Source organism: Cryptococcus depauperatus, chromosome 4, assembly GCF_001720195.1.
Source record: "Cryptococcus depauperatus CBS 7841 chromosome 4, complete sequence".
Classification (NCBI taxonomy): domain Eukaryota; kingdom Fungi; phylum Basidiomycota; class Tremellomycetes; order Tremellales; family Cryptococcaceae; genus Cryptococcus; species Cryptococcus depauperatus.
Window position 1 is genome coordinate 45,727 of NC_089471.1, and position 26,173 is coordinate 71,899.

The 26,173-nt window shown below is 44.6% G+C and overlaps 11 protein-coding genes across 11 annotated transcripts; 7 read left to right on the forward strand and 4 right to left on the reverse strand.

Annotated features, from left to right (window-relative positions):
• Window positions 1-60: 60 nt before the first annotated feature.
• Window positions 61-3,264, forward strand: L203_103277 (uncharacterized protein; the record flags this gene model as incomplete). Its single annotated transcript, XM_066212681.1, has 10 exons — window positions 61-732; window positions 777-1,259; window positions 1,310-1,433; window positions 1,481-1,606; window positions 1,655-1,803; window positions 1,849-2,086; window positions 2,157-2,276; window positions 2,336-2,792; window positions 2,838-3,006; window positions 3,064-3,264. 10 exons carry the CDS (start codon window positions 61-63, stop codon window positions 3,262-3,264), a joined length of 2,739 nt encoding a protein of 912 aa, XP_066068778.1.
• A 2,898-nt stretch (window positions 3,265-6,162) lies between these two features.
• On the forward strand, window positions 6,163-7,103 carry L203_103278 (uncharacterized protein; the record flags this gene model as incomplete). Its single annotated transcript, XM_066212682.1, has 5 exons — window positions 6,163-6,303; window positions 6,523-6,642; window positions 6,697-6,790; window positions 6,836-7,012; window positions 7,060-7,103. 5 exons carry the CDS (start codon window positions 6,163-6,165, stop codon window positions 7,101-7,103), a joined length of 576 nt encoding a protein of 191 aa, XP_066068779.1.
• A 415-nt stretch (window positions 7,104-7,518) lies between these two features.
• L203_103279 (uncharacterized protein) lies at window positions 7,519-8,089 on the reverse strand (the record flags this gene model as incomplete). The annotated part of the gene is made up of 4 exons (XM_066212683.1): window positions 7,519-7,578; window positions 7,643-7,768; window positions 7,870-7,914; window positions 7,985-8,089. The coding sequence occupies 4 exons, from the start codon at window positions 8,087-8,089 to the stop codon at window positions 7,519-7,521; spliced, it is 336 nt and encodes a 111-aa protein (XP_066068780.1).
• Window positions 8,090-8,263: 174 nt separating this feature from the next.
• Window positions 8,264-8,904, forward strand: L203_103280 (uncharacterized protein; the record flags this gene model as incomplete). The annotated part of the gene is made up of 2 exons (XM_066212684.1): window positions 8,264-8,636; window positions 8,687-8,904. 2 exons carry the CDS (start codon window positions 8,264-8,266, stop codon window positions 8,902-8,904), a joined length of 591 nt encoding a protein of 196 aa, XP_066068781.1.
• Window positions 8,905-9,566: 662 nt separating this feature from the next.
• On the forward strand, window positions 9,567-11,260 carry L203_103281 (uncharacterized protein; the record flags this gene model as incomplete). Its single annotated transcript, XM_066212685.1, has 4 exons — window positions 9,567-9,949; window positions 10,009-10,099; window positions 10,143-10,310; window positions 10,355-11,260. The coding sequence occupies 4 exons, from the start codon at window positions 9,567-9,569 to the stop codon at window positions 11,258-11,260; spliced, it is 1,548 nt and encodes a 515-aa protein (XP_066068782.1).
• A 530-nt stretch (window positions 11,261-11,790) lies between these two features.
• L203_103282 (uncharacterized protein) lies at window positions 11,791-12,927 on the reverse strand (the record flags this gene model as incomplete). The annotated part of the gene is made up of 3 exons (XM_066212686.1): window positions 11,791-11,845; window positions 11,897-11,940; window positions 12,298-12,927. The coding sequence occupies 3 exons, from the start codon at window positions 12,925-12,927 to the stop codon at window positions 11,791-11,793; spliced, it is 729 nt and encodes a 242-aa protein (XP_066068783.1).
• Window positions 12,928-13,465: 538 nt separating this feature from the next.
• On the forward strand, window positions 13,466-13,928 carry L203_103283 (uncharacterized protein; the record flags this gene model as incomplete). Its single annotated transcript, XM_066212687.1, has 2 exons — window positions 13,466-13,603; window positions 13,671-13,928. The coding sequence occupies 2 exons, from the start codon at window positions 13,466-13,468 to the stop codon at window positions 13,926-13,928; spliced, it is 396 nt and encodes a 131-aa protein (XP_066068784.1).
• Window positions 13,929-16,466: 2,538 nt separating this feature from the next.
• L203_103284 (uncharacterized protein) lies at window positions 16,467-16,937 on the reverse strand (the record flags this gene model as incomplete). The annotated part of the gene is made up of 4 exons (XM_066212688.1): window positions 16,467-16,499; window positions 16,585-16,657; window positions 16,723-16,750; window positions 16,817-16,937. The coding sequence occupies 4 exons, from the start codon at window positions 16,935-16,937 to the stop codon at window positions 16,467-16,469; spliced, it is 255 nt and encodes an 84-aa protein (XP_066068785.1).
• A 383-nt stretch (window positions 16,938-17,320) lies between these two features.
• On the reverse strand, window positions 17,321-17,761 carry L203_103285 (mitochondrial import inner membrane translocase subunit TIM9; the record flags this gene model as incomplete). Its single annotated transcript, XM_066212689.1, has 4 exons — window positions 17,321-17,340; window positions 17,390-17,471; window positions 17,526-17,621; window positions 17,696-17,761. The coding sequence occupies 4 exons, from the start codon at window positions 17,759-17,761 to the stop codon at window positions 17,321-17,323; spliced, it is 264 nt and encodes an 87-aa protein (XP_066068786.1).
• Window positions 17,762-23,315: 5,554 nt separating this feature from the next.
• L203_103286 (uncharacterized protein) lies at window positions 23,316-24,133 on the forward strand (the record flags this gene model as incomplete). The annotated part of the gene is made up of 2 exons (XM_066212690.1): window positions 23,316-23,875; window positions 23,947-24,133. The coding sequence occupies 2 exons, from the start codon at window positions 23,316-23,318 to the stop codon at window positions 24,131-24,133; spliced, it is 747 nt and encodes a 248-aa protein (XP_066068787.1).
• Window positions 24,134-24,157: 24 nt separating this feature from the next.
• On the forward strand, window positions 24,158-26,105 carry L203_103287 (uncharacterized protein; the record flags this gene model as incomplete). Its single annotated transcript, XM_066212691.1, has 6 exons — window positions 24,158-24,404; window positions 24,493-24,530; window positions 24,621-24,766; window positions 24,815-25,527; window positions 25,571-25,941; window positions 25,986-26,105. The coding sequence occupies 6 exons, from the start codon at window positions 24,158-24,160 to the stop codon at window positions 26,103-26,105; spliced, it is 1,635 nt and encodes a 544-aa protein (XP_066068788.1).
• Window positions 26,106-26,173: the final 68 nt, after the last annotated feature.

Consider the following 26,173-nt stretch of genomic DNA (forward strand, 5'->3'; position numbering starts at 1 on the left):
ACGCTATTCAACTCTACTTCAGACGTATACTCGTTAATATCAGCACAAGACAGTGAGTGAATGGTTCCTGTGCATCTGCTTAAAGCGACAGTACGTCAGGCATTGTTGTCCAATCCTACCAACCTATCCACTCTCATCGTCACTCTGTCGCACCATCTCTTTACAATCATTCCAGACAAATCTTTCCCTCATTCTGCAAACACATCTCAGCAGAACCTTACAAAAGAAGTGCTTAATTGTATTCGCGTGCTGGGAAGAATTTTGGTTGTTGTTTACGAGAATGAAGCAGATGCAAGGGAGCGCAGAGCGCAAGGTTTGATCTCGGAAGATCAAGAGACTTTTGCAGAACAATATTTATGGAAGACACTTCCGCTTGACCCTCACCCTCCAAAGTCCCCGAATAAGGTCCAAGAATCCCAACAGTTTACCATCCAAGACTCGGACGACGAAGCGGATGACCAGGACATTGAATTAGATGAAGGTGCTCGCGCCTTTCAAGCGACTGTCGGTAGTCCTCCCGTCGATAAGACAAAAGAACCAGAGAGAATCAAAGATCCTCTCACTCAAGCTCAAGTGGAGGCCGAGAAGACTGCTGATCAAGGACAAGATAGTCAGATCGAATACCTTCCTTGCCTTGTTGATAGGCTCTTTAGTTGTGTAGTCGACTTGTTGTTCTGTGCTGGTTTCACCCTCGTAGATAGTGTCAGGAGCGAACAGGATGACAAAATTAATGTGGGTGCATTGTTTACCTTTGTTGTTACACTGATACCTCTCAGTATGTGATTTGGGAACGAGGAGTCGGTTCAACAATATCTATTGGTTCCACTCCTCAACTTGATCGCCACAAAACTGAAGTTCTTCGTTTTCTTCTCATCCTTCTCTCTTCAACCATTTACACTCCTCCCCATCTCATTTTAGCCCCTGTATCTCCATCTTCCGCAATACCCAATATTCCTCTTAACACTCTCACACACAGCCTCGAGAAACGACTTGTTCTTTCGCTGCTATGCTCGCTCCTCAATACATCTCTCGCTAAACCCAGCTCTCTTGCAGGAACGCTCGGAGGTAGTTTAGGAAACTTAGGCGTGGGAGGCAATCTTATTGGTAAAGCAGTCGAAGAAAGAAGGATTTTGGTGAGAATGAGCATGATGACACTTCTTGTCGCGTTGGATTATCGTGCTCCAACTAAAGCTGAAGGCAGAGAAACGACAGGAGAGGGCAAAGACGAGAATGCGTTCAGGTTCTTTATGTCTAAACTTGTACGTTGCGCGACCTGCTGTGACTGTTTTTGACTGACCATCCACAACAGCATAGAAAAGAAGATTTTATGTTTATTCTTGAAGGAATAATGGGTATCTTGCGGGAACAGTTTCAAGCTATGAACAACTATCTTCCTGGACCAAATAAGAGTCTACCTTATATCCTTGAAACATGTATGTTCGTTATTCGCTTTCTTTATATAAGCTGAAACCGTTCCCAGATATACTTATTTGGAGATTGATTGACTTGAACAAAAGATTCAAACAGTATCTTCTTGCTTCAGGGAAAAGTCTTGACTTGATGGTGTATATACTAGTAACATCTCTTGAATTTAAAGATGACCCATGTACGTTTCTTTTTCTTTTGTCTCAACCATGAAATAACATTCCGAAAGCATATCATGGCCTTCTCCGACTTCTGGCATATCTTCTTCAAACAATTAGCGCAGAGCCTGCGTTTGGGAAAAACTTGAACCAGACGATTCGAATGAGTGTACCAAGTAAATGGACGGTTGCCGGGAGCGCGGCGGACTTCATGATTGTTGTGCGTCCTGAATTGGAATTGTGTTCTCCGCTAACCTTACTCAAGTCGATATACAGCATTGCTACAACTTCTGGCCTGAACCCTCTTTTCCCAGCATTAACTATTTCTATCTCCAACGTTGCGCCTTATCTTTCCAACATTGGTTCTCAAGCTTCTGAACGGTTGCTGCAGCTTTTCAAAGCATTCAAGGCGCCGGGTTGGTTGTTGGCAGATGAAGGACATCCAAGGCTGGTTTATTACCTGTTGGAGATCTTCAATGGCATCATCTATCATGGCTTGAATGGTAAGTTGTACTAACAAAATATGCACCCATACTGATAACTAGCTTTTTTTTCGGTTTTGCATGTTTAAAGAGAACCCAAACTTGGTGTACGCCATTTTGAGATCGCATAATGAGTTTCAGAGTCTGGCAACGTTCACTCTGATGTCTGGTCTAAGAGAAATACAGCGGAAAAAAACCCTAAAAGCTGCGGGTATGCGACTTAGCTTTTCTTCTTTGTATTCATACTAACGGGACTGATGCGGATCACAGCAATTGAGAAAGCCAAACCAGACGGTAATGGGCGGAGCAATTCTCCCAGAAATGGCGAGAATGAAATAGAAAAAGTAGCTTTATTGGCGCAACAATCTGAAAACGACGAGACCCAAATGTTGTCTGACCAACCTCCTTCTTTATCCACTATAGGGGCCAACGATCCTTTAATGAATGATCCTATAGGTAATCTTTCACGAAACCCTCCTCCGCCTTCTCAGAACCAAACTCCAGCCAAAACTCCTACTCAGTCTCGAGAAATGTCAGAAAAAGTTCGAGGTAAGATGAGAGCTACAAACAGTACAGCTTCTCTCAATACATTGAGTAATCCTTCTGGTGGAGTAGAGAATGAAGGGCGAGCAGAGGACGAAGAGGAGTTGATGAGGATGGCCGAAAGAGGTGTAGGGCCTAATGGATTTGTGCCTACCCAGGAATGGGTTACTAGTTGGCAAAAAGGGTACGCCCCCTATTTCATCTTCGCTCGGCTGACCTTTGCGTGTAGACTTCCTCTCGATCCGGTACTCATCACAATTTCTGAACTTTTGCCCAAAATCCAAGAGAGTCAAGTTCTTGTGGGAGCACCCAGTGAGAAGGTGTTTGGGATACTTAAAGGTATTGAATTGGGCGATGTGCTACCCTCACGGCCACCAATTTTGGCGAGAAAGTTCATTGTGAGTTTTGTCTCCCAAATCTTAACGCCAACTACATGCTGAATTCACCTCTTACAGTGGTCTCCTGCCTCATCGATCTGGCTTACCTCCCTCTTATGGGGCGATATCTATGTTGCTAGCCTTTCATCTTTATCTTCTCTCAACGCGGGAAGTATTGGCGCGTGGAAAGATACGCAAGTGAGGTTGTTTGGAATCAAGCAGGCGCCCATTAAGGAACGAGGCGTTAGCAGAGTTCTCAAGATGATGGGCGTTGTTTGAAGTTGATCTAGATAGCGATAGGGTCAATGTTGGGATGCAAGGGAAAGAATGTATTCCTATATTGGTGAGAGTTACTTTTCTGTATTAGACATTTCTAGAATGATCTTATCTATGTAAAAGAGAGAATTAAATCTTGTAATGACTACATCCAAAATGAGATGGCAAGTCTTTGCTGAACAACGTTGTTCTCAGCCACACTCACTCTCTGTTGTTCGCCTGGTCCAATTCGTTTGTCAATTTTCCTTATAGCTTCCGCTCTATTTTTACCAAACTCTCCATATTTTTCCGTTTTCTCTCTTTTTTGTTTCATTCCTAAATTGACTTTTTAACTAATTGGTCAAGCGCCGATATCCTAAGCACTTGGTAGCTGTATTCCATATCATCAAACGGGCTCATGTTGGATATTGTTTTTATTGCTAGACCTGTGAGTGTGTCAGGATCATGGGCAGAGAATGGCCAGGGGAACACAGGATATTGTGTTTGCGGATGACATGGTATAGTTGAATGACTGCGGCAGAAGCGTCAAACATACAAGGAAGGACTCATCATTCATAGATCCCCAGAGAATTGATCTTGATAGCTGCCTTCATCTATTCTTGATAGATACATCTTGCCTAAGCCACCTCTCGGCCCAAGGCCTTCAGTCTGAAGCTCGAGAACCAATCCTGAATTCTGACAGGACGTAAGAAAATCAGGAAATGGTAGTAGCTATCGAACTATCAGGATTGAAACACTTTGATCCCATCCCTTGAATAAATGACCTACTGTCAGGATCATGTACAAGGCTCGGATATAAGAACACAGGATACTGTGTATGCAGCGGAATGGTATAGTTGGTTGAACTAGAACGTGGCTTCAGGATGCAGAGCAAACAAGATATAAGGAAGGGATTGTGGTTCATAGTTCCCCAAGGAATGAATCTTGATAGCTGTCTTCATCTATTTGAGATAGATACTCCTAGATAATCCACTCGTCCCAAGGACTCCCAGACCAAGCCCAAGAACAACCTCACTCCTGACACCTACACAAAGTAAGTTTACTCCTGGAACAACTTTGAATTAACTCATTCATTCGCCATATATGGCAAAAAATGTTGTCTCTTGATACTATCCTCGGAAGACTTGTTGATCTTTGCAAGATGATAAATCTTCTAGTCCAACACATCGATAATGCATATCCAATATTAGCGATTCTTATCCCAATGACACTTACAAGTCTATTCTGCTAGTACTCAACGTAATGCCATTTTGGACGTAAATGCAGGGAATCATGATACTGCACACAAAGTGCTATGGGTCAGCTCTTAACATCTTGATCAACTGTGTTGTTTATGATTGTTAAACTAGATACATTTAGATGGGCCGTTTCCTGTTTTCTTCTCAGACCTCGGCTTTTGTATTCTTTCTGTAATATGCTCTCCGTTAGATCACATATAACGTTAAACTGCGCTGTTTGTTTGATCATTGTGATCAAGATGCAATAAACAATGGGTTTCTCCGTTTGTCGCAAGCTACATCAGCATGAAAATAGGGGCTTTGATTGTAGGTGAATAGAATGTAAAGGTGTATATGATCTTATATGGGATCTTTTGAAATATATCTAATGGGAAATTGTAGATGTTTTTGTCGAAGAACAGAAGGTAATAGTACTGCATGCAACAAGGGCAGCCTGCTTTCGGTGCCACTGTTGGGACGGAGATTAGAATATGTTAGTTCTGATCGTCGAATTTTTCGAGTAAAAAAACTCATTGAACTCTTCTACCTCCTTTTGGGATACCCAAATTCTTTCCAAACCTTTGAAGAGATCAAATTGCTACCATGAATAGCCTTAGTTCGTTTCATGTGACTTATATGTATCGTTGCCTTTGCAAGTCACATGGAGTAACTCTTGAAGATCGAAGCCACGAAAAAGCTGGTGGGTTGAAAGCCATTCTGCCCTGTTGTCGAATATAAAATTTGAATCGATTTTGGGACTGGCTTTGGATGTGTTTGTCGAGGAAGATGTGAATGATAGCTTACAAGTATTAGTTGTAGAACACTTATCTCCCTGGGACTTTTCTCTACAAGTTCGTTGCTAGCTGCCAGGTATACCACATTGTTGTCAGAACCTTGGAATTACTCCATGGAATATAGCCAATAAATAATAATGCAACGTAGATTGCATTATTGTGACCTTTTGGTACAGAGCGTGGATATTAATTATTGGTAATATTCATGACAATTGTCTATCGTTGGCATTATCAGAAGGAAGGAATTTTTTCGGATTTTTTGTAATTTTTTGTAATTTTTTGTATCTATATTCTAGACTTCTTTTTCAAAACGGTTCATCCATACCTGTAAACAGCTTCGAAACCTTGGTGACTAGCTGGTTGGATGGTCAAGTCTGTTGTTGCTACAACTGGCCTCTCATGGTTAGGCAAGAGCTAACTAGTGAGCTCAAAAAATGCGAGCTGAAAGAAATGGCTTGTAGATATCAGAATAAACTGTACAGCTACTTTTTCATGTGAATTATGGTTGTTCAAAAAATCCGTTCTGAAAGGATAACTGGTTAGTCACTAGAGATTGAAGAGACGGAATCAATTTTTGTAGAAATTACCGTATATATCGGACTTAATACATACAAAGGATACTCGGCTTTTCGGCATTTCATTATCTACTCCCGTTGCAGTCTGCCACTGGCTGTCGCCGTAAGAAGACGGGTTCAAAACGACTATTGAAGGTTCTCTTTAACCATCAACAAAATACTGTGAGCATTGATTATAACGACATTGGTCTGGTAGTCTTGCTGACATCTGCTTCTTTCGCTTTTCTCAATTGTTTTTACTATTTCTGCGACTCAAAACTCCACCCTACGAATTGAAACCATTTGGTACTTGCAACTTTTCATCTGCAGCTCAAAATGAAGGACATCTCTTCTATCGAGACTTTGATCGTTCCCGAGGGCGTTACAGCCACTGTTCAGGCTCGAACTGTCACAATTGAAGGTCCCAGAGGCAAGTTGACCAAAAATGTTGGGCACATTCAGATGGACATTCAACTTGTGAGTGGAGATTTTAAGGGGAACTGGGTCGTGGCATGGTTGGTTGGTGGACAGCATGCGGAGCCAGGATTGTATTAGAAAGCGTTTTGAACGTCTAGGGAAAGGTCAATTAGGATGATGCTTGAGAGTGATAGGAAGTTGGGATAATTTTTGGATATTGCGACCTGTCATGTCATCGCAATGGTTGATTTGCGGGCAACATATTGACGGTTTGTTCAGATCAAGTCTACAAAATCCTCCAAGATTGTCTTTACTGTCTGGCACGGTGCCCGAAAGCACGTTGCTTGTCTCCGAACGGTCAAGTCTTTGGTCCAAAACATGATTATTGGTGTCACCAAGGTTGGTTTATTTGGCAATTGTAACTCTAGGACTTTCTCAATCTCGAATTTATAGGGCTTCCTCTACAAGATGCGTCTTGTTTACGCGCATTTCCCCATTAACGCTATCCCTGTCGATGACGGCTCTTCCCTCCAAATCCGAAACTTCTGTAAGTATTACCTTTCCATAGTGGAGCCTTGCTGACTCTTGATAGTGGGCGAGAAGTTTGTTCGAAACTGCGAGATGCTCGAGGGTGTCAAGATCTCTCTGTCCGATGTCAAGGACGAACTTATCCTCCAGGGTAATGACATTGAGCAGGTTTCTCAGTCTGCCGCATCCATCACCGACAAGTGCCGAGTCAAGAACAAGGATATCCGAAAGTTCTTGGATGGTGTGTTTCAGATTTTCCAAAAGTGGTTGACCACTAACAAAATTTAGGTGTTTACATCTCTGAACGTACAACCGTTACCCGGGACGAGTAGAGTAAAATCATCTCTTTCATCGGAGGTGGTCGGAGTCTTGCCAGAGCGGACTTTGGACTGGTAGGATGACGATGTAACATCATGACGCACAAAATGTGATGGCATACGGAAGGTTGATTTAAGGCAAGACATTGATTTACTAATGAAGAAACAATTTGTCTAAATGAAGAGTGATATGACTGATGTACAGGATGAGATGTGTTTGAGTCGTTTGCTTATCCACATTACATGGAGGCTGATATGAAGCTATTCTCGAAACCAAGTGATGATCAGAAAACATTGCTTGACATCTAATCAAACCATCTTGATGCCCTATCGTATCTCAGATTTGTTCCGAGAACTCTTCTGTGGCATTTTTAATTATCTAATCTACTCATCCAGATATTCTTCAGCCTCGTCGACTAGACTATCAACCTTACCACAAACCGGCATTCTCCAACTCAAACAACCTGGTATAAGCATCCTTTACCGTCTCCTATAGAGGCCGACCGATTCATCAATCAGCTCAACATCGCAACTAGATGAGATGTGTCACTCACATTGGCTACCCAAGACGTTTTTGCCCTTACCCTTGATGTAGGTATATGTACCACTGTTGAGATATTCACCAGGCTTTCCAATAGCAAACCTGTCGGCTGGGTCGTGAAAGAGGGTACGGCAGAGGTCTGTCATTTCCTGGAAATCATAGTCCATTCCAAGTCAACACAAGGTACTCGCAAGAAAGATGCGCCATACAGCTACGTGAAGAGTTCAACCGTCTTATTACTCGTCTGACAACAACTTCATGTTGAACGCGCGCGCAATCCCAAACCTGTCTTTTATCAGCCCATGACTTTAAGCCATCGGCTGCCAAGTGAATAACGTCGGTCCAAAGAACACACATCGACAAAGTACGGATTGGTGGGCTCAATGATCGGCATGTCTTTTCCTCTGGCAAGTATCCAAGTGATTTGGATAGACACCCCCACAACAGACAGAGTATCCATGGGCTGAACTGTACAGCTTGGTCAACTTTGTTTGCCTACGCTCCTGACAGGCAGAATGACAGCTAAACCCAAAGTGACGTCCTCCTTCCTGGACTTGTACACCTTTCAGGCCTCTAGTTTGACATACTTTTTTTGGCAGTCATATAGTAAAGTCCATCCAAGACATTGTCGTCAATGACTACATCTTTTTGTTTTCGCAAGGGCAGTCTGATATTACTGGAGACGCCTACACTCTATCAGTCTCCCAGCCGGCAGACTATTCACCTCCCCCAAGGCCGTAATGATCTTTATGCCAATCCTTGCTCTCAAAGTTCGCCGAGCAAGCTGTGTGGACCAAAGCCACAATGCCTTGGCTTGCCTCGTGATACCCGGCCACCTCCAAACCGCCCACCGAGAACGGTACGAGCTGGCTGGAAGCGACAAAAAACGCAAAGTAGGGTGAAGGAGTCAGCTGGGAAATTGTTACAAAAGACCAAAGGGTGCCATAAGCCGTCTAGCCATGCTGGAAAAAGGCGAGACAAGTGCGGACGCCAAGCAACACAAAAACGTAGGCCCAGTTCATCAAGACGAGTGCAGGCTTGCGACACCAGTGATCAGGACAAGCATGGTGCTCTACCCTGCCTGCCCTCCCAAACTCTATGCTTTTACACCCTTATTCTACTCGCCCTACTCGCCTGCGCTGGCTGCCTCATCTACTTGCCAATGCATCCCAACCCACCCTTGGCATACTGGTCGTCATGTTGGTTGATGCTCCGATCATGTGCCGCAACAGCGTACCTGGGCCACCTGCCTCTGCCCATAGCCCTTCAGATTGAGAATAACGTTTGCGGTGTGCCCTGTAGGTTTATGCTTTTTATTACAATGGAAGGTCCTTCTGCCCATACGGTGGGAACAAAAGGATGCAGAGTTACTGGAAAACACTGCAACGTGTCCTGGTGCTCTGTGCTGCCACATGTTGTATGGTTGTTGAGGTGCATGGCGCAGGGTGTATAGGCATACACAATCTTCCCAGTATACAATAGAGTATACAGCGCTAACGGGTGAGTTAATATAATATAATATATTTAATTGAATACAAAATTAACTTGAATACAATTCTAATATACAAACCATCCAAACCCGGAACCAAATACCGACGCACAAACCACCATCTCCCTCGTTACCTCTAGTGGCGTGGCGCCATAAACAGTAAAGGAAAGGATCCTTTGGGAAGATCCGCGTTTGCCGACAGAAAACGCTGGGCCACCACAAATAGAGCACCCAAAGGCGCGCCCTCCAGGCACGAATGGAAACATCACACCCCTTTTCCGCCTTTTTTTATTCCGAAGCATCGCACCCTATTCTTTCTGGATCGTGACGTCGATCGTCGTGCCTGGATACCACAGTTTTCTGTTTGCTATGTTTTTTCTTTTGTTTTCTTTATTTTTTTACGAAAAGAATAAACCATTTGACGCCGAATCCATCGCGAGACAAGGCCATGACGACCGTTCTCCCAAGGTCTCCGGTGTCGCCAGAGCCAGTGAAGAGGAGAGGGCAGCCAGCGACTGGGTCGTTTTGGGAGGATGATGAAGACGAGGGTGTGCGAGCGGAGGCCATCCCTCTGACCGTCACAAACGCAGAGGATCCAGTGACTCAAACGCTGGGAATCGCTGCTTCGTCGTATGCTGTCGAGCGAGACCCGGCTGGGTTCACGTTTACACATGCAGACCTCGCTCGATTTAGGAATGGCGGGTTTGTAAAGTGCGACATTGAAGGACCACTGGATCCGGAGCAACTACAGAGGATGACGATCAATGAGGCCGTATGGCGGAAATGGGAGGAGCTGGGAGGCCTCGCAAAAGGTGCTGGTGGGTTGTTTAGGTATGGGTATGACAAGCATGGAAACGGTGTGTATCGGTTGCGTGGGTGTTTGCTGATAGCTCTGTAGAGTATAGACCAGAGATGACCCACGTCCAGGCAATTCGTTTGGTGATTGCAGCATCTCCTCGTAAGATGCTTACACTGGCACAGGTGGGTGTCGCATCCGAGGACGAGTGCTGACGGCCATGGGCAGATTTACCAGGCGATAGAGGAACGCTGGCCATGGCACAAATCTGCTGGCAACACTTGGAAGAATTCTATACGTCATAATCTCAGTCTCAACGATTGTTTCGTCAACGCCGAGAGGCCAAACCATGAAGGTGGCAGTGGAAAAGGTGGTTATTGGACTGTGAATGATCTTGTAGGTTGTCGTCGTGTGTCGAAGGGTGCTCATTCTTGGGATAGTTTTCTGGCAAGACGTCGCGCAAGATCAAGCGGGCCCTACGTACAGAGGAAGAGTCTGATTATTATCCATCACAGAGTCATCATCCAGCGGCTCAACAAAAGTATAGCGATGACGCCCACCGTCCGTCGAAACGTCGCAACACCCGTGTATTCTCCCAGCCTGGCGCCATATCTCCCGAATACTCACCAAACCGTATGGGCAGAGTCAGTCCTCTAGCCCAAATATTTTCTCAGCCTGGTTCAGCTGCAGCGAGATCATCCAACGGCCAAGGTTTCTATCCGTCGCGGCAAGCCCAAGTCTTTCCAGCCATGTCTAAAGCACAATTCCCTGGCAGGTCTCCCATCTGGCAGTCTCGAGACTTGACGCATCGCCCGTTGGAGCGAGGATATGATATGTCGCTTGATCCTCAGTTGAGACCCCCTAGCGGGGGAAGTTGGGAAGGTGTCCTGCCTCCGTTTGTTTACGATCATGAGGCTCTATATGATTTTGGGAGGGTTAGAGCTGCAGTTAGTGACGGGCAGGAGTGGCCAAGGTTTGCAGGCGGAGAGGCAGGATGGAATGGCCATCACCCTCGACTAGACATTCGGTCCGGCGCACATTACGGGCATCCTCAAGATTACTTTAACCCTTACCCGACGCCATCCACCGCTCATACCGACGCCCTTCCTCCAGTTCTTCACCCTCCGCTTCCGATCCCGGCTTCGCCAGCGAAATTGACATTGCTGCCGCCTATCAATACTGTCTTGTCTTCAAAATATGGAGAAAGGCCGTCAGCGCGAAAAGAGGGGAAGAGGAAGAGAAGGGATAGAGACTGTGCGATAAAGAACGAAAGGGATCAGAGAGAACTGCAATGGGCAGCAGAAGGTGTTGAGCTTTTGGCGCTGGCCGCCGAAGTCCAAGGTTGATTGATGTGGGTAGAGCTCTAAAGTTGGTCTGCTTTTGGGTATATGGGTCAGACGAAAAAGTGTAAAATCAGAAACTTGTGTTTTGTGTAACATCAATAATGAATAATCACCAAAAAGTCAAGGTGCACGACTCTTGGAAAAGGGAACATCAAGATGTAGTATTTGAACGAGATGTAGGTGGAAACGAATCAACTAAACAGAAGGAGTGTATCATAACGTCGGATCATGTTTGTTAATTAAATCATCACGCAACTCACAATCTGATGCATATTGCTGTATATCCAGTCTTGGTATATGCTCCTTTACGTGGGAATGAGCCATCTTGATAAGGAATACGATGATAGATGGAGACGTAAACAAGGCTGGACGTTCTAGACAAGTGTTGCATTCCTTTGCGTATGTTATCAAGGTAAGGGTATATTGATTTTGTCAGTCTCAGCAAGTCTTGCCCTTGCAGACTCTGCTCAGATCCAAGTCGCCACAATGTCGACCATCATAGCATGTGTATGGTGAAGGACAAGTGAAGTGGACTACAAGCTAAATGTTGGTAAAAATGATGTCAATACTGTCGGAATCATGTTATGGCTAGGTTTCAAAGATCAGCAGGATCGTCACATCAAAAGTAACAGGGCCAACCTCAGCCTCGCAGCAGCATTATTGCCTGCCTGTTTGTCTCCTCCCTGCTTATTGTTTTGAGTTCACATCGCTTCGCTTGGTTCTTGGTCCCTGTTGCAGCCGGACAGGCGTTTCATATGGCTAACCACCTCTATTTGATGTGCTTGGTGTAACTGGATGAATCGGTGACAGAAAGAATATATGGCAAAAGAAATAAATAGATATGTTTGAAAAGGTCGTTGGTGTGGCCAGCGTCGCTAAAATGACAATACCAGTCAAAGGAAAGTGCGTGATAATCGTTCACGACAAGACGCAGACCACTCCATGACGCTTCTGAGGCATGAGGTTTCTCCAGCATCATCCCGCAACGAAAGAATGAAGCGACAGCATTCTCACTGGTCTTCTTTGTCGCCATTATTGACCTGGCTAGAGTTGGCAGGTGCTGATTGTCCGTTCTCAATCAAATTCTGCTGAGCTGCAAGTTTTCTCTCCAACTCTTGCAATCTATCCTCCAAAACCTTGACTCTGCTCCTTTGCCGCTTCTGAGAGTAGACACATTCTCTACTAGCCTTGACACAGTTTGCGCACGTAGGAGTTTCGGCAGAACACTTGAGTTTCCGCCGCTTACAAAAGTCACAAGCGCCGCCTCGCGCCAACATGTTGGCGCGAGACGTAGCTTTGCGTTTCATAGCCGAATGCTGCAGATTCGGATCAATGACCATGCTCCCAGAAGTTGCATTGGCTTCAGCTTGAGCAGCTGCTTCAGCCGCTTCAGCAGCAGCAGCTCCTTCCGCAAGCGTTTCAATCTGCCCGTCCTGTGCCGCTAGACCTTGAGCAACGTCCGTCTCTCCAAAAAGTGTCTGTAGCGCCGAGGCGGCATCAGCCTCTCTAGATGTGTCGGATTCATGAGGGAGCGGCCCCAGGTAGTGTTCTTTGTGATAACCATAAACATTCGCTGCTGTCTCGTCGTGCGGAAGAGGATTCTCTGCACCACCAACAGGCCGACTTGACATAGGCCCCAAAGGTGTATCGTATCTTGGATCGTACGGCATTTGTACTTGATGGAATCAAACTTGCTGATAAGATAAAGATAACAAGAGGAATGACGGAGGAAAAAGATGAACTCCGAAAAAATACTAGAGCGAGCTATGGAAGCCGCTTTAGATAAATTACGTAATATTCTTAGCGTAATCTTTTACAATCACCGATGGTTGTTTTTTAAATTCAGGCACGAGTGGAGGCAGTATCTGCTAATGCTGCTATTTTTTATTTCCATCTTGAATTTATCTTTTGAATTATCACAAACTTGGCCATTCTATATCAAAAACTGGGCCAACAATGGACGAACGAAGCTGATCAGTATTACCGCTGTATAATTCCATTAGTGACACCTCAAAATTACCTACTGGACTGGCGTCTAGGATTTTGGATGGCGATTTGACTGCGATGGCAGCCTTATCACTTCGCGCAGAATCTCCTTCCGTCTACAACTTCGTGGCTTCATCTGGTTCTGATACTGCGAAGCTATCTTTTTCAACGGTTCTTTCTCTCTGCATCTGCGCTGCATCCCTTGCAATTACAGCCGTAGTAATGTTTGTACTCTTTCGAATATGGGTAAGGAGAAGAAACAGGCAACTAGCAGATCGGCTTTCGCAGCTTGGTGACGGCGAAGGTCAGCTTGGAAAATCTGAAAATGATGTGGCCTCGCCAGAGATGTGGGAGATTGAGGTAAATTATGAAGAAGATTTGATCAATGTAGGTCGCTTTCGTGATAAATCTTGCTGAATAAACATAGCCTCTTGCTCTCCAATACTGCCATGTGAAAAACATTGATGGTTCTTTTTCTTCTTCTTATTCCTCTCTGTCGCTCACAGTACTTGTCGCCCTCCCTTCTCCTCCTCAGGCCCCTGCTGCCCAGGATTTACCAGAACTTGTTCTGGCGACTACGGCATTCAGGTCATCATATCTTTCAGAGATCAAACCGATCAGAAGTGTCGACAGTACGAATAGATGCGTTGAACATCAAGAGCATTGGATGCCAACTGCGATGTAGGATGGTCGCAAGACAGTCGTTTGGGATACCAGTTTTATACGGTCATTGCATTTGGGACTGGCGCCGGTTTATTGCGTTGTATGTGTGTATTTTTATGTTGTCTGACTGCTTGGAAGCGTGAGATTACAAACTTGCTTCTTTGTTGGGTCCTGTTGACGCTTTTGAAATTACAAGACTTTCAATACACCCAGGTATTGGGAATCGTATAGTACAGCTCCACCCTCACTAACCCAACTAAAGCTACAATATCAGTTTTTACAAATGAAACTACTAATCAACTCTGACATTTTAGAGACCTATAGCACCGTTGGGTGGTGCAGTAAGGCCAGACACAAGTGCTAAATCTCAGTACAATTTTGTAACTTTCATTTCAGTTTCTAAAACGAAGAACCCTTTTCTATCAAGATACGAAATTTTTCGCTAGAAAAACTTGGGTAGTAGAGCCAAACTTGATCGTAGAAATTATCGCTCGCGGTGTCTATAGCCTATCGTTTGTCAGTAGAAGTAGCTTTTCACTTGGGGATAACACCTGAGCTTGACCTTGTGTCTAGAGATAAAATCATGTTGTCTTGACAACAATCCATTCAAAAGAAGGTATTACTGAGGCATAAATTCAGAAATGAGCTGAACCAAGCCCTTCCGCTGCATCTTTGGCCTGGGTTTACCCACACCTCACCCTAGAGTCACTGGCAATCAAGATATTGACAGTCCAACTCTTGATACTTCACTCTTAGTCATGGCCGCATCAATCTCTATTACATCATCAAAATCGTTCAAGGCAGAGTATTTACAGTCTATACTTGGCAGCTCAGATCTGCGTGGAGGATCTGCTTGCCTATGAGACTTTGTTTGTGTCTGACGGGGATTTTCTACTGGCATAAATACTGTGTTGGGTGCTCCTTTATCTCACCCATGATTTCCTTCTCACGTCTCTAGTCATATCTCGTTCTCTCGTCAATTTCTCGGCACTTGTTCCCAACACTCGTCGGTTGTCATCGCCCAGATTATCCAGTTGTGGATCTGTGTCTGTGGCAAGTTCAGAGCCTGTTGGTAAGATAGAATCACTTTCCCGAGTAGAAGAGAATTGCTCAGATTGACTTGACTGAGGCTGATTCGGTTCAGACTGACCTGAATCAAGCTGAGAGATCTGTTGACTACATTCTCTCGACAGGTCCATTCTTTCAAACTGCTCTGGAATATCATAGACATGTGTAGAGTTAGTATTCTCGTATTCTCTTCCCGAGGTGATCTGGATACTGACCAAGCTCAGTCCTTTTTGTGGTGCTCACTCGTTTAAGCCAAGAACCTTTTCAATCCCAGTCAACGCATTAAAGGCCAGTTATCAAATATACAAAATGGCAAGCCATGTTGGCGTCTTGGCTGAAAAAGGATTTATAAATTAGTAATTATGTTTCAAGTCTTGAAATGATAAGAGTTGCTTGTCGGTCACCTTTTAGAATGATACAGAATTGTATTTTTCAACAATCAAGCAGCAAAGACTTTTCAATACCTGCTACTTTGATTGGTGTTGTGAACAGCATCTTGAATTTAAAAAGAGGTCAATTTGGATCCGTCATATGAAAAATACAATGGCCTATTATACTATGATCTGAGTGAGAATAGCTAGACAATGGGAATGTCTTGGTTTTGGCGATTGAGATAGAATGGCCAAGTCCACCTACAGAGTTTTTGGTGGTGTTTCCTGGCCATGGGCAGTAGTATCATTCAACTTTTATACTTGTGTGCCTTGCAAGTTGTATTACTATTCCAAGTTATTGGAAAACATTTGCCTAACCATGGCACCTTTTGAGTCAAATTTCTGGATATGTCCGTTCGTCGTTTTTCTATGCAAGCGATTTGATGCGACTCTTTGGACCGGATTCAGCAAGTTGCCGTAGAGTGGAAAAGAGTCAAGTTTCTTGGCTGATAATTACCAGTAATATATTATCTTATCGTTAGGCATCCAAACGGCAATGTCGGATATGTTGATCACTCAGTCCTGCATGGTCAGATTGTATCCATCAACATTCTTTGGATCAGTTTTTATAACTGTTCTTCCTAATACATACCCGTATATGGAGCAGGATAGTGTGTTTCTTTAGTTGCTAGAATTTCAACAGAAAAACATGTTGCCCACAAATCCGTGCTGTTAAGCTCTACTGAACCATGGCTAATGCTTCATTAATATCCCAAAGCGTGAGGAAAGGTTTTGGAGATGAACAAGTCACAAAATATTCTCTCGTAGTAGCGAGGAATACCATGGGCGCCATTGTCAAAATGAGAAAAGGTATTGATACGGAATTAAGCGAGGCGCGACGAGGCAAATGAGTTTGCTGAAAGGCACATGGATTGGTCTTTACTGTCTGTTGACATCTTTGGCGTAGACGTTTGTCGGTGGTATGTCTTGTAACATGATCGATTCACGGCGCTTGATTCCTTTCGTAGTGGGAATTGGCAAAGTAGCCAAAGATCAGTAAGTATACATCTTCGTTGTATTAGTCTATTGTTACAGCCTGATCGTCCTCATAATTCCCCTGTTCATGCATTGGGACCCTTTCCTCCGGGTATAAGCTAAGAGATGGTCAGTACATGAAGGCTTGGTAAATTCGACCACAAGTTCAACATAGTGGTAGGTGAAAGCTACAGAAAGACCCACCATCGCAATACTATTACCGTTAAGTAATGTATCCCCCAAATCTGTTTCTGTAGTTCCTGATGTCGTGACTTCACTATGCGATAAGTATTATGAGTACCAGCGTTTCTTTGCTGTAGATCACAGTAAGACGATGCGTACTACTCTTTGACATCTTTCAGGACCATATCTGATATAAATCAGCTCAAATCTCGGTACAACATATCTTAACAGGAGAAATGAAAGCGATACTCACTAACGTAGTCATCGAAACCCATCAAAGTCCCTGTGAATTCCCTCTCGTTCTTCATCAAGACCCAGATAGGGGAACCGATACATCTGTCAATGAGTTCGAGGGGGAGAATTGTGCTAGCCATCTTGCGATGCCTTCTCTGCCTTTATTTTTATTTTCACGACTGAAAGTGATATACAGATACGAAAGAAATGTATTTATGACAGAAATACAACAGTAAAAGGCCAATATTACGTAATTGATTTTGAAAGAAAAAAGATATGACAAGTACTTATCTTTCTCCCGAGTACATAACGATTGGTGTTAACTGGATCGGTAAGACATTTCCCAAAGAAGGATATAGCTACTAGCGAGATACCGTTCAAGGAGAAGAGATTATAAAGAACCGACATAAGAATCATTTAATATTTCTGGACACCGTTGAATATGGGTGGAACCCTCTACAGGTGTTTGTTGAGATGTGAAGACGTGATACATGATATAACTTTTACTTTGGACACTATGTGATTATTTGCCTTGCATTTGCTCTATAGATAATGATCAATATACGTTGAGCTGAGGAATACAAGCACTTACCAGCATTATGTTCTGCAAATCTCGCCCCAACTCTTTCGCTGTGTTTTAAAAATTTATCTGTACAGTTTTGAACGCAGGTTGACTATACAGAGAGATTCAGGTCAGTAACATTCTAACCAAACAGGATAAAGCACACTTCATTGGTAGAAAGAGCCTTGGTAGTAAAATCCTGGGCACATGCATTGAAGCATCTTTCTACAAGGCCAGAGTATAGGCGCATGAAATCTTGCATCTTTTGTAGGGTATTGGTAAAACCTTGGTCAGCTTATACGATTTTGTTGAAATCATAGAAAAGGGCAGACTGACTTGCTTCTTTTCGATGACCTTGGTCATATGGGATTGTTCGGCACCGTTGAATTGAGAAAAGTCCATATTTCTAAGCTTTGAATGGATCCGTTGCTCTTGTGACAAGAATGAGGAAGACTTGTAGAAGGAAATGGTTGACTTTCAATGTCTTACGATGATTGTTGGATTGAAACATAAAGATGAAAATGCATTTTGATTTGGCGGAGCACGCCGACCGTTAATAAGTATTTAAATCTTATTAATAACAATTAGTGTGTAGGCTTGAGTGCCTCACTGTAATTACAAGTTTTATTACTTAAGGTTCTCGTAGAAACGCTTAAGGTCGAATACCGCAAAACTAGCACTGGTGGTGCATATGAAATGAAGTATGAAAGAGAAACTATTCTATCTACAATTATGTATTCTACGTTGACGGACTTATCCGGATTTTCTCATGTGGCAGCGTGAAGTGCTATGCACTTACACTCTCCCCCTGCTGGCACAAGTCCTCGTCCGTCTCCCATACGTTTTCCTTATCCCATCCTATTCCTGTACTCGTTATAGGCGCCTCTAAAACCTCTCATCTGGCAGGCGTGGTCCATATCCATCCATTGTCCTGAGGGACCTGAACTTGGACACACCACTCGCAATTGATCGTTCCCTCGGTGTCTTCGATGGTCTAGAATGTGGTGGATTCGGTACCGTTCTGGGCCTGTCTCTGGCAGTGGTAAGGTTAACGGCGACACCTGTCCAAACCGTGAAGACGACAGATATGGCTTTAGTAAACCAGCGTGGAACTTGCTGAACTGATCTCTGGATCCGTTCGGAAAGTCCAGTTTATAGACTGATTTTTCTTGGTAAGCCTCTATTATCTTATACGGGCCCTGGAAACGAGGAGAGAACTTAGCAGCTCGAAATCCTTTATCGGCCGCCATGAACTCTTTCATTCTATTCCGAGTATCCAGCCAAACCCAGTCTCCGGCCTTATACTTTATCTCAGATCGTCGGTGTCGGTTTGCCTGAACTGCCATACGGTGCTTGGATAGTACCAGTTTGTCTCTAGCATCAGCTATATACAATTCTTGGTTTTCTTGGGCAAGCTCCCACTCTGCCCTAGTCGGTACAAGGTATTCAGCTAAACTTGGGGGAGGTAATATCCCCGGTAGTGTGCGAAGACGGCGACCAAAAACAAGCTGGGCAGGAGAGTAACCTGTAGAACGTCTGACAGTATTATTCATTGCTTGCGATACTCGAGGAAGGTACATTACCCAGGTGTTGCCATGCCTATTAACCCAGTGACGCAATGCCTGAACAACAGTCTTATTTGTTCTTTCCGCAACACCATCAGTCTGAGGATGAAACGCTGTAGACATCTTCAGTTTCAATCCTTGTTGCTCGGCAAGACTTTTCCAGAACGTAGATGTAAAAAGCTTATCACGATCTGAAGTAATACTCAATGGTAAGCCATAGACCGCAACCCAGTTTTGCCAGAAGATTGTTGCCAACTCCCTTGCATTAATTGTATTCCTACATGGAATCAGTGTAACATATCCAGTCAAACGATCGGTAATCGTCAACAGAAAATCAAAACCTTTGCTATGAGGGAGCGGGCCTACAAAGTCCATCGCAATATCTTCAAACTTATTGCGAGGAACCGGTAAGGGATGTAGTGGACCAACGGGCTTCTGGGTAGTTGCATTCGCCTGTTGACATGACTGACATGTCTTGACGAATTCGCGGACCTCACCCAGCATGCCATCCCAGTAATAGCTCTCACGTAACAACTCGGCTGTCCTTTCTAGTCCTAAATGCGAGGCAGTTGACTCATGAGCTTGACGCATAAGGTCTACTCGGATGCTATTGACATTGGGTATACACAAACGGTTCTCGAGCAGAAGGAGCGTTCGACCGTCATGTAGAAAGGTAGTGACCCCGGGAGCTGTAGAGGTGTCAGCAAGCCATGCACGGAAAACCGGGTCGTCACCGTAGTTTTGGGCTATATGATCCAGTATCTCTGCCGATAACGTCGGTGTGTATGTCGTCAAATGGTTTAGTGATGGATCCGTTGGCGGCTCGATATTTGTAGTATGATTGTGCCGCGAAAAATAATCGGCAAGTGTATTAGTTTTGCCAGTAATATACTCGATATGAAGATCGAAATCTTTTATCGTACTAAGCCAGCGAAGCTGTCGAGAAGACAATAATTTTTTACCTAAAAACCACTTCAACGTATAATGATCTGAATAAACAACAATAGGAATACCATACAACAACGGACGCCAGTGGTTGAGAGCATGGACAACAGCCAACAACTCTCGGTCATGCACTGGGTAATTCCGTTGTGCCTTGTTCAGCGACCGAGAATCGTATGCCACAGGCTGGGCATTATCCTTATTCATACCTGTACCAATCCATGCACCAATACCGGTGTTGGAAGCGTCCGTAAAGAGGAAAACCTTTGTTTTTCCTGCCTTAACCGCATCATAGTCTATGGCAGTAAGGCAGGGGACAGTACTCACAGCGCTACGAAGTTCTTCAAAAGCCATCTTCTCAGCAGGACCAAAATTCCATTTCCATCCTTTCCAAGTCTCTAATACTTTGCCATTGTTCTCCTTAAGTTGTCTCTTGTATGCCTTCTCAGCAGCAGTGTTAGGAGGTAAGGCCGCATGAAGAACGGCAGTATACTTGGTGAGGTTAGGGATAAAATCCCTAAGATAATTTACTAGACCGAGAAACGAATGCAGTTTTTTTGAGGTATCAGGCAGCGGAAACTGCTCAATACGCGCTATCTTGGATGGATCGGGAAATATCTTACCTGGCCTAAGAACATGACCTAGGAAAGACACTTCTTCCAGAAAGAACATCGATTTTTCCTGCGAGCAGCGTAATCCATTTCGACGTAAAGCCTGCAAAACTCTCACAATGTTATCATATAGGTCCTTGGCATCTTGTCCCCATACTATAATGTCATCCACATAGGCCTCACAACATTCTCCTGCAAGTCCTTGTAATGCTTCATTCATTCTGCGTTGTTGGGTGGCAGGAGCGTTTCGAATGCCTTGTGGCATGACGACCCATTCGAACAGTCCAAAAGGAGTCGTAATGGCAGTCTTGGGTATGTCCTGTTCTCTCATCAACGTCTGAAAGAAGGCATCCTTACAGTCCAGTTTAGCGAATATCTTTCCCGAGCGCGTTGCTCTTCGGAGGATGTCTTGGACGTTACCCATAGGATATACATCTGGGATGGTCGCATTGTTCAAAGCTCGGTAATCGCATACCATCCTATATTTGCCATTTCCTTTACTGACAAGGAAAACGGGCGAAGCCCACGGCGAGCTAGAGGACCTAAGACGACCTGAGTTTATGTGTTCAGCTATCATTTCCTTAAATTTGGGGAGAAGAGCTTCGGGTATGCGATACGATGAAGACTTCTTTGCTATCGCATCCGGCTTTAGGTTTATTTCAAACCGTACGCCTGACATATTTCTTATGTTTTCTGGGAAGTCCTGTACGTCTCCCAGATTATCACAAAAAACATCTCTATAGGTTCTCCTCAATTCATTGACAAATTGTTTGTGATTTGCCATGGTTGTCAGAGGCGGGGAGGAAACAACAGTTGGCGAGAGCGAAACCACTTTACCTATCTTGGATTTTTCGCCCATGCTTACATAGCCTCCATCTGCCAGTAGTCGCTTGAATGCTGGGCATCCTTCCAGCAAGCGGTGTCTTTTGAAAAAATTCATCCCAGGATCCCATCATATGTTCCGTTTAGTTTCATCACCACGCCCGAAACTGGATACATTCTTTCTCCTATGCGGATCCTACCACTAGTAGACTGGGTGACAACCGGTCCAGCCTTTCCACCCGCCAAGACGATCCTCCTTGGTCCAACTTCGCTACTCACTCTCCATCCTGAACTTCTCACCAACGAAGGATCGAAAAACGAGGTTGCGGCTCCCGTGTCGAGAAGAAATCTAAGATTCTTCGGAGCTACTGGGACAGAGGACCTATCAGCCAGTGCAGTGGCATTGATAGTTAAGAGAGACTGAAAGAGGGCATACCGAGAGTATTCCTTCTCCGGAGTTGTCACAAATTCGCTGGCATAACCCAGCTGAATTTCCTCCGCTTCTAGTTGGAACGCTTGCCCCTTAGGTAGACGATAACTTCCCCTCTGAGGACAAGCCGAGCTAATGTGCCCAACCTGACGGCAGTTATAGCACCTGTCCCTTTTGGCCAGTTCCTCCCGGACCAGTTTCCCTTCTGGCAACGTAAGGTGTGGAAGTCTGTTTTCCTTGTCATAGTAATATTCAATGGATCTCTTCATTCCGGTTGCGGTTGGATTTTGGTCTGTTTTCTTATGGAAGGGTGGTCCTCCTTGGGGTCTCCATACCGAGGGTTTCCTCGCCTCCGGTCTTGACTCTTCTTCAGTTATCCTAGTGGCATGTGAATCGATGATCTCTCGTATGTCTTCCAAAGTTCCTTCTTCAAACCTTGGTTCCCGTATGACTTTTGAAAAGAGATCCTTATCTATTCCACACTTGTAGAGCCAGATGACCTCCTTGTCTTCAGGATAACATGAAGTCCCCTTGAAATTTATTCGAAGAGATCGAACCATAGTGTCAAAGGTTTTCCAGTCTGCATTATTCTTCATCTTCAGTCTTCCCCACCTCCTACGCTCTTCCATCATCCAACCTTTTGGGAGAGTTTCCTTTCGAAAGGCGACTACCCAGTCTTCCCAAACTGATTTTCCATCGTCTTCCATTTCCTTACCTTTCTCCTCGACCCACGTCTCCAGTTCTGTACCACTCAACGATTCGTTTGCCATATTTATGACGGATCGACGACGTTCTTCTTGGAGATCAACATCATCCAACGTTTTCAACAATCCGGTCGAATTGAGGACATTGTGAAGACGGCGTGTGTGAGAGAGAATGTCTTGAGTGTTTTTTGTATGACCAGTAAACCTCGGTACGGAAAGAGATTTGGTCTCTCCGTCAGACTTCTTGAGTCTAATCATGTTCTCCGTAAAACGTTTCTCCCACTCCTCCGTGGCTTTCCCATTACGTTTGTTCTGTTCAAACATAATTTCCATAAGGCGTTTGTCCCGTTCATCCGCGGCTTTCTTATTTTGCTTATTCTGGTCGGCCACGAATTTCATAAAGACTCCCAACATAGATTCATCAGTATTGTTGGACTCGACGCTTTCTCTGGGATCTACAGGTGCTCCCATTTCCACGTTACTTGCACTCTTTCCTCGAGTTAGAGGTGGCGTCATTTCCATTTGGAAAATAGAATTCCGTCTTTCTATATTTTTCGTGCGTAGTTTTGAAAAAGTGTAGGCTTGAGTGCCTCACTGTAATTACAAGTTTTATTACTTAAGGTTCTCGTAGAAACGCTTAAGGTCGAATACCGCAAAACTAGCACTGGTGGTGCATATGAAATGAAGTATGAAAGAGAAACTATTCTATCTACAATTATGTATTCTACGTTGACGGACTTATCCGGATTTTCTCATGTGGCAGCGTGAAGTGCTATGCACTTACATAGTGTAAGTGCAAGCACCTCACAATTAGCTTTATAAAGGTAAACCTCCACATGGATTGCCTAATTTCCAGCTTTTTTATTTGGCCATCACAAAAGAATGTGGCCATTTACTTCTACTTCAACCCAATCACCATCTCAACAACGAGAAGCCCATCCAGAAGCAGAAGCAGGTGCTGATAAATGTCCTGTGGACCATACCACCCGGCAAGCATGGCTAGCTGAAAACCCTTCTACGCCTCACCCTTTCCAATCTTCATCGCCGTCTTTGGATGGTAGAAATAGAAAAGAAGAGAACTTGAGCAAGTCTAGGGATGTGTCTTCTATCCCTCGAGGAACTTCTCAGCCTGCGTCTCCGTCAACCTCTTACACCACCGAAGCAGGCCATGCCCAACCTGGAAAAAACTCAAACGGCAACTGGGTTTACCCTTCTGAACAACAGTTTTTCAACGCCATGCTACGCAAAAAACACTCTCCAAACCCTCAAGATATGCGCACAATCGTCCCTATCCATAATGCGGTGAACGAAAAGGCCTGGGAGGAGATCCTCAAGTGGGAATCTGGTTGGGATAGCCGCAGATGCGGAGGACCAAGGCTGGTTAGTTTTGCTGGCAAGCCAAAAGAAAAGACACCAAAAGCCTGGATCAATACTGCTCTTGGGTAAGTCACCACCCTTGGCTTTTTCTTTCAAATCCTTTTACATGCCCTTGCACTAAGTGATATATTGCTAGATATACACCACCATTTGACAGACATGACTGGGTTGTAGACCGGTGCGGTACTCATATCCGTTATGTCATTGATTTCTACACTGGTCGTTCTACAGCGGACGGGAAGATGTCTTTCTACCTGGATGTACGGCCAGCATTGGATGATTGGTACGGAATCAGCACTAGAGTGAAGGGATGGTGGAGTTGAGTTTTAAGACGGGATCCTGACAAGATGCTTGGATGTACTCTCATCGAATTTGCCATGATTCCAATGCAAAATGCTGCCACAGTTGTGCTGACCATCATGACCTATCGGAGTAAAGGCCACACATCGTACTCTCCATACTCTTATACTCAAAGCATCAAGATTCCATCCTCTACCCAGGCTGACCAAACTGCGCTCAAGCGGACATGTCCGGAATGTAAACAGCTGTTTTCACTACCTCCTTTCCGGGTGTCCCGATCTGGTCTCGATTATAGTATGATTTTCTAATCACGCTACTTTTTCTTATCCTTTAAAAAATTTCTTCAACTTTTCTCTATTGTAATAGACTTTAACAAATATAGATTCCTTCTATACTTGCATAGAAAATAAAACTGACGTGGTAAGCATCAATCATTGTGATAAGAAATCCCTTTAAACTCACTCGACTCATTGAAAAATATTTGAAAGGAAGTCGCTGACAGACGATTAGTATATGCGTTTTTTGAATTCACTCAAATCAGCTTATCCATATATACAGACAAGAAGAATGGTAACCACAACTCAAGTTGTAATCCCTCAGGCAAAGAGGATGACCAATGGCGGTACCCAGAATTTGGATGTATGGAGTATCTTTACGTACGTGTGGACTCGTATAAGAGTAATAACTTGCCAACGCTTTTGTAGCCCCGCCAACGTCCCTCCAGATGCCATCAACCTTGGACAAGGCTTCATGAACTGGTCTCCTCCTTCCTGGATCCTCTCCGAGTCTCATGCGATAATGGATACACAAGTTATGGCTAACCACTATTCTCACCCCCGAGGACGGCCTAGGCTGCTTAATGCCATCAGTAAGCATTACAGCCCACTCTTTGAAAATATTGTGGCAAGGGGGGAAGATTTGAAGTCAGAGGAAATCCTCGCCACTGCTGGCGCCAACTGTGGCATGTTTGCAGCCCTTACAGCTTACTGCGAACCAGGAGATGAAGTCATTTGTATCGAGCCCTACTTTGACCAGTACTTTGCTTCCATTCACTTTCAAGGCGCGAAGCCCGTCTTTGTACCCTTGCATCCACCAACTGGTACTGGCATCAAGGACGGCTCGGAATGGACGCTTGATATCAAGGAATTTGAAGCTGCTTTTACGGAAAAAACGAAGGTTGTCATTATCAACACTCCGCACAACCCTGTTGGCAAAGTGTTTACAAGGCGTGAACTTGAGCAGATTGCGGAGATTTGTATCAGGAAGAATGTCATGGTTTTGGCAGATGAAGTATATGATTGTCTGGTATACGATGGAAAGGAGCATGTCAGAATCGCGACTCTGCCGGGGATGTGGGAGAGGACCTTGACTGTGAGTTCAGGCGGCAAGTCGTTTGCTTGTACTGGATGGCGTGTCGGTATGTCCTCTTCAACGTCCAGTGCAAGACTGACTTGTATCAGGATGGCTCATTGGCCCTCCTGCACTGACCGCTGCCACTCTGGCGGCTCACTCCCGTATCGTATTCTGCACCAACTCACCCATGCAGGAAGCTGTCGCGACAGGTCTCGAGCTTGCACCCAAACACAGCTTTTTCGCTGACCAGCTTGTCGCCTACACTGAACGCCGTGACATTCTCTGTTCCTACTTTGATCAAATCGGTCTCTCTTACACCAAGCCGGAAGGATCATACTTTGTGTTGGTGGACATTAGCCCCATAAAGGTGCCAGAGGGCTACCCCATCACAGACACATGTAAAGGACGAGGTAAGGATTTTGAATTTTGCTGGTGGTTGTGCCAAGAGCTCAAGGTGGTTGCCATTCCGCCTTCCGAGGTGAGTCTTTTGTCTAATCTATGCCACTGACTGACCCTTGGCAGTTTTACTCTAACGAACATAAGGAGATTGGGCAACGCTTTGCACGCTTTGCATTCTGTAAAGATCCCGAGCTGTTGCATGCTGCGGGCAAAAGGCTGCTCAAGCTGAAAGAGTACATATAAAAATTTAACGTGGCGGTATATGCAATGTGTCTATGCCAAGAAACCGTTTTTAGCATTTTGCCTCCAAC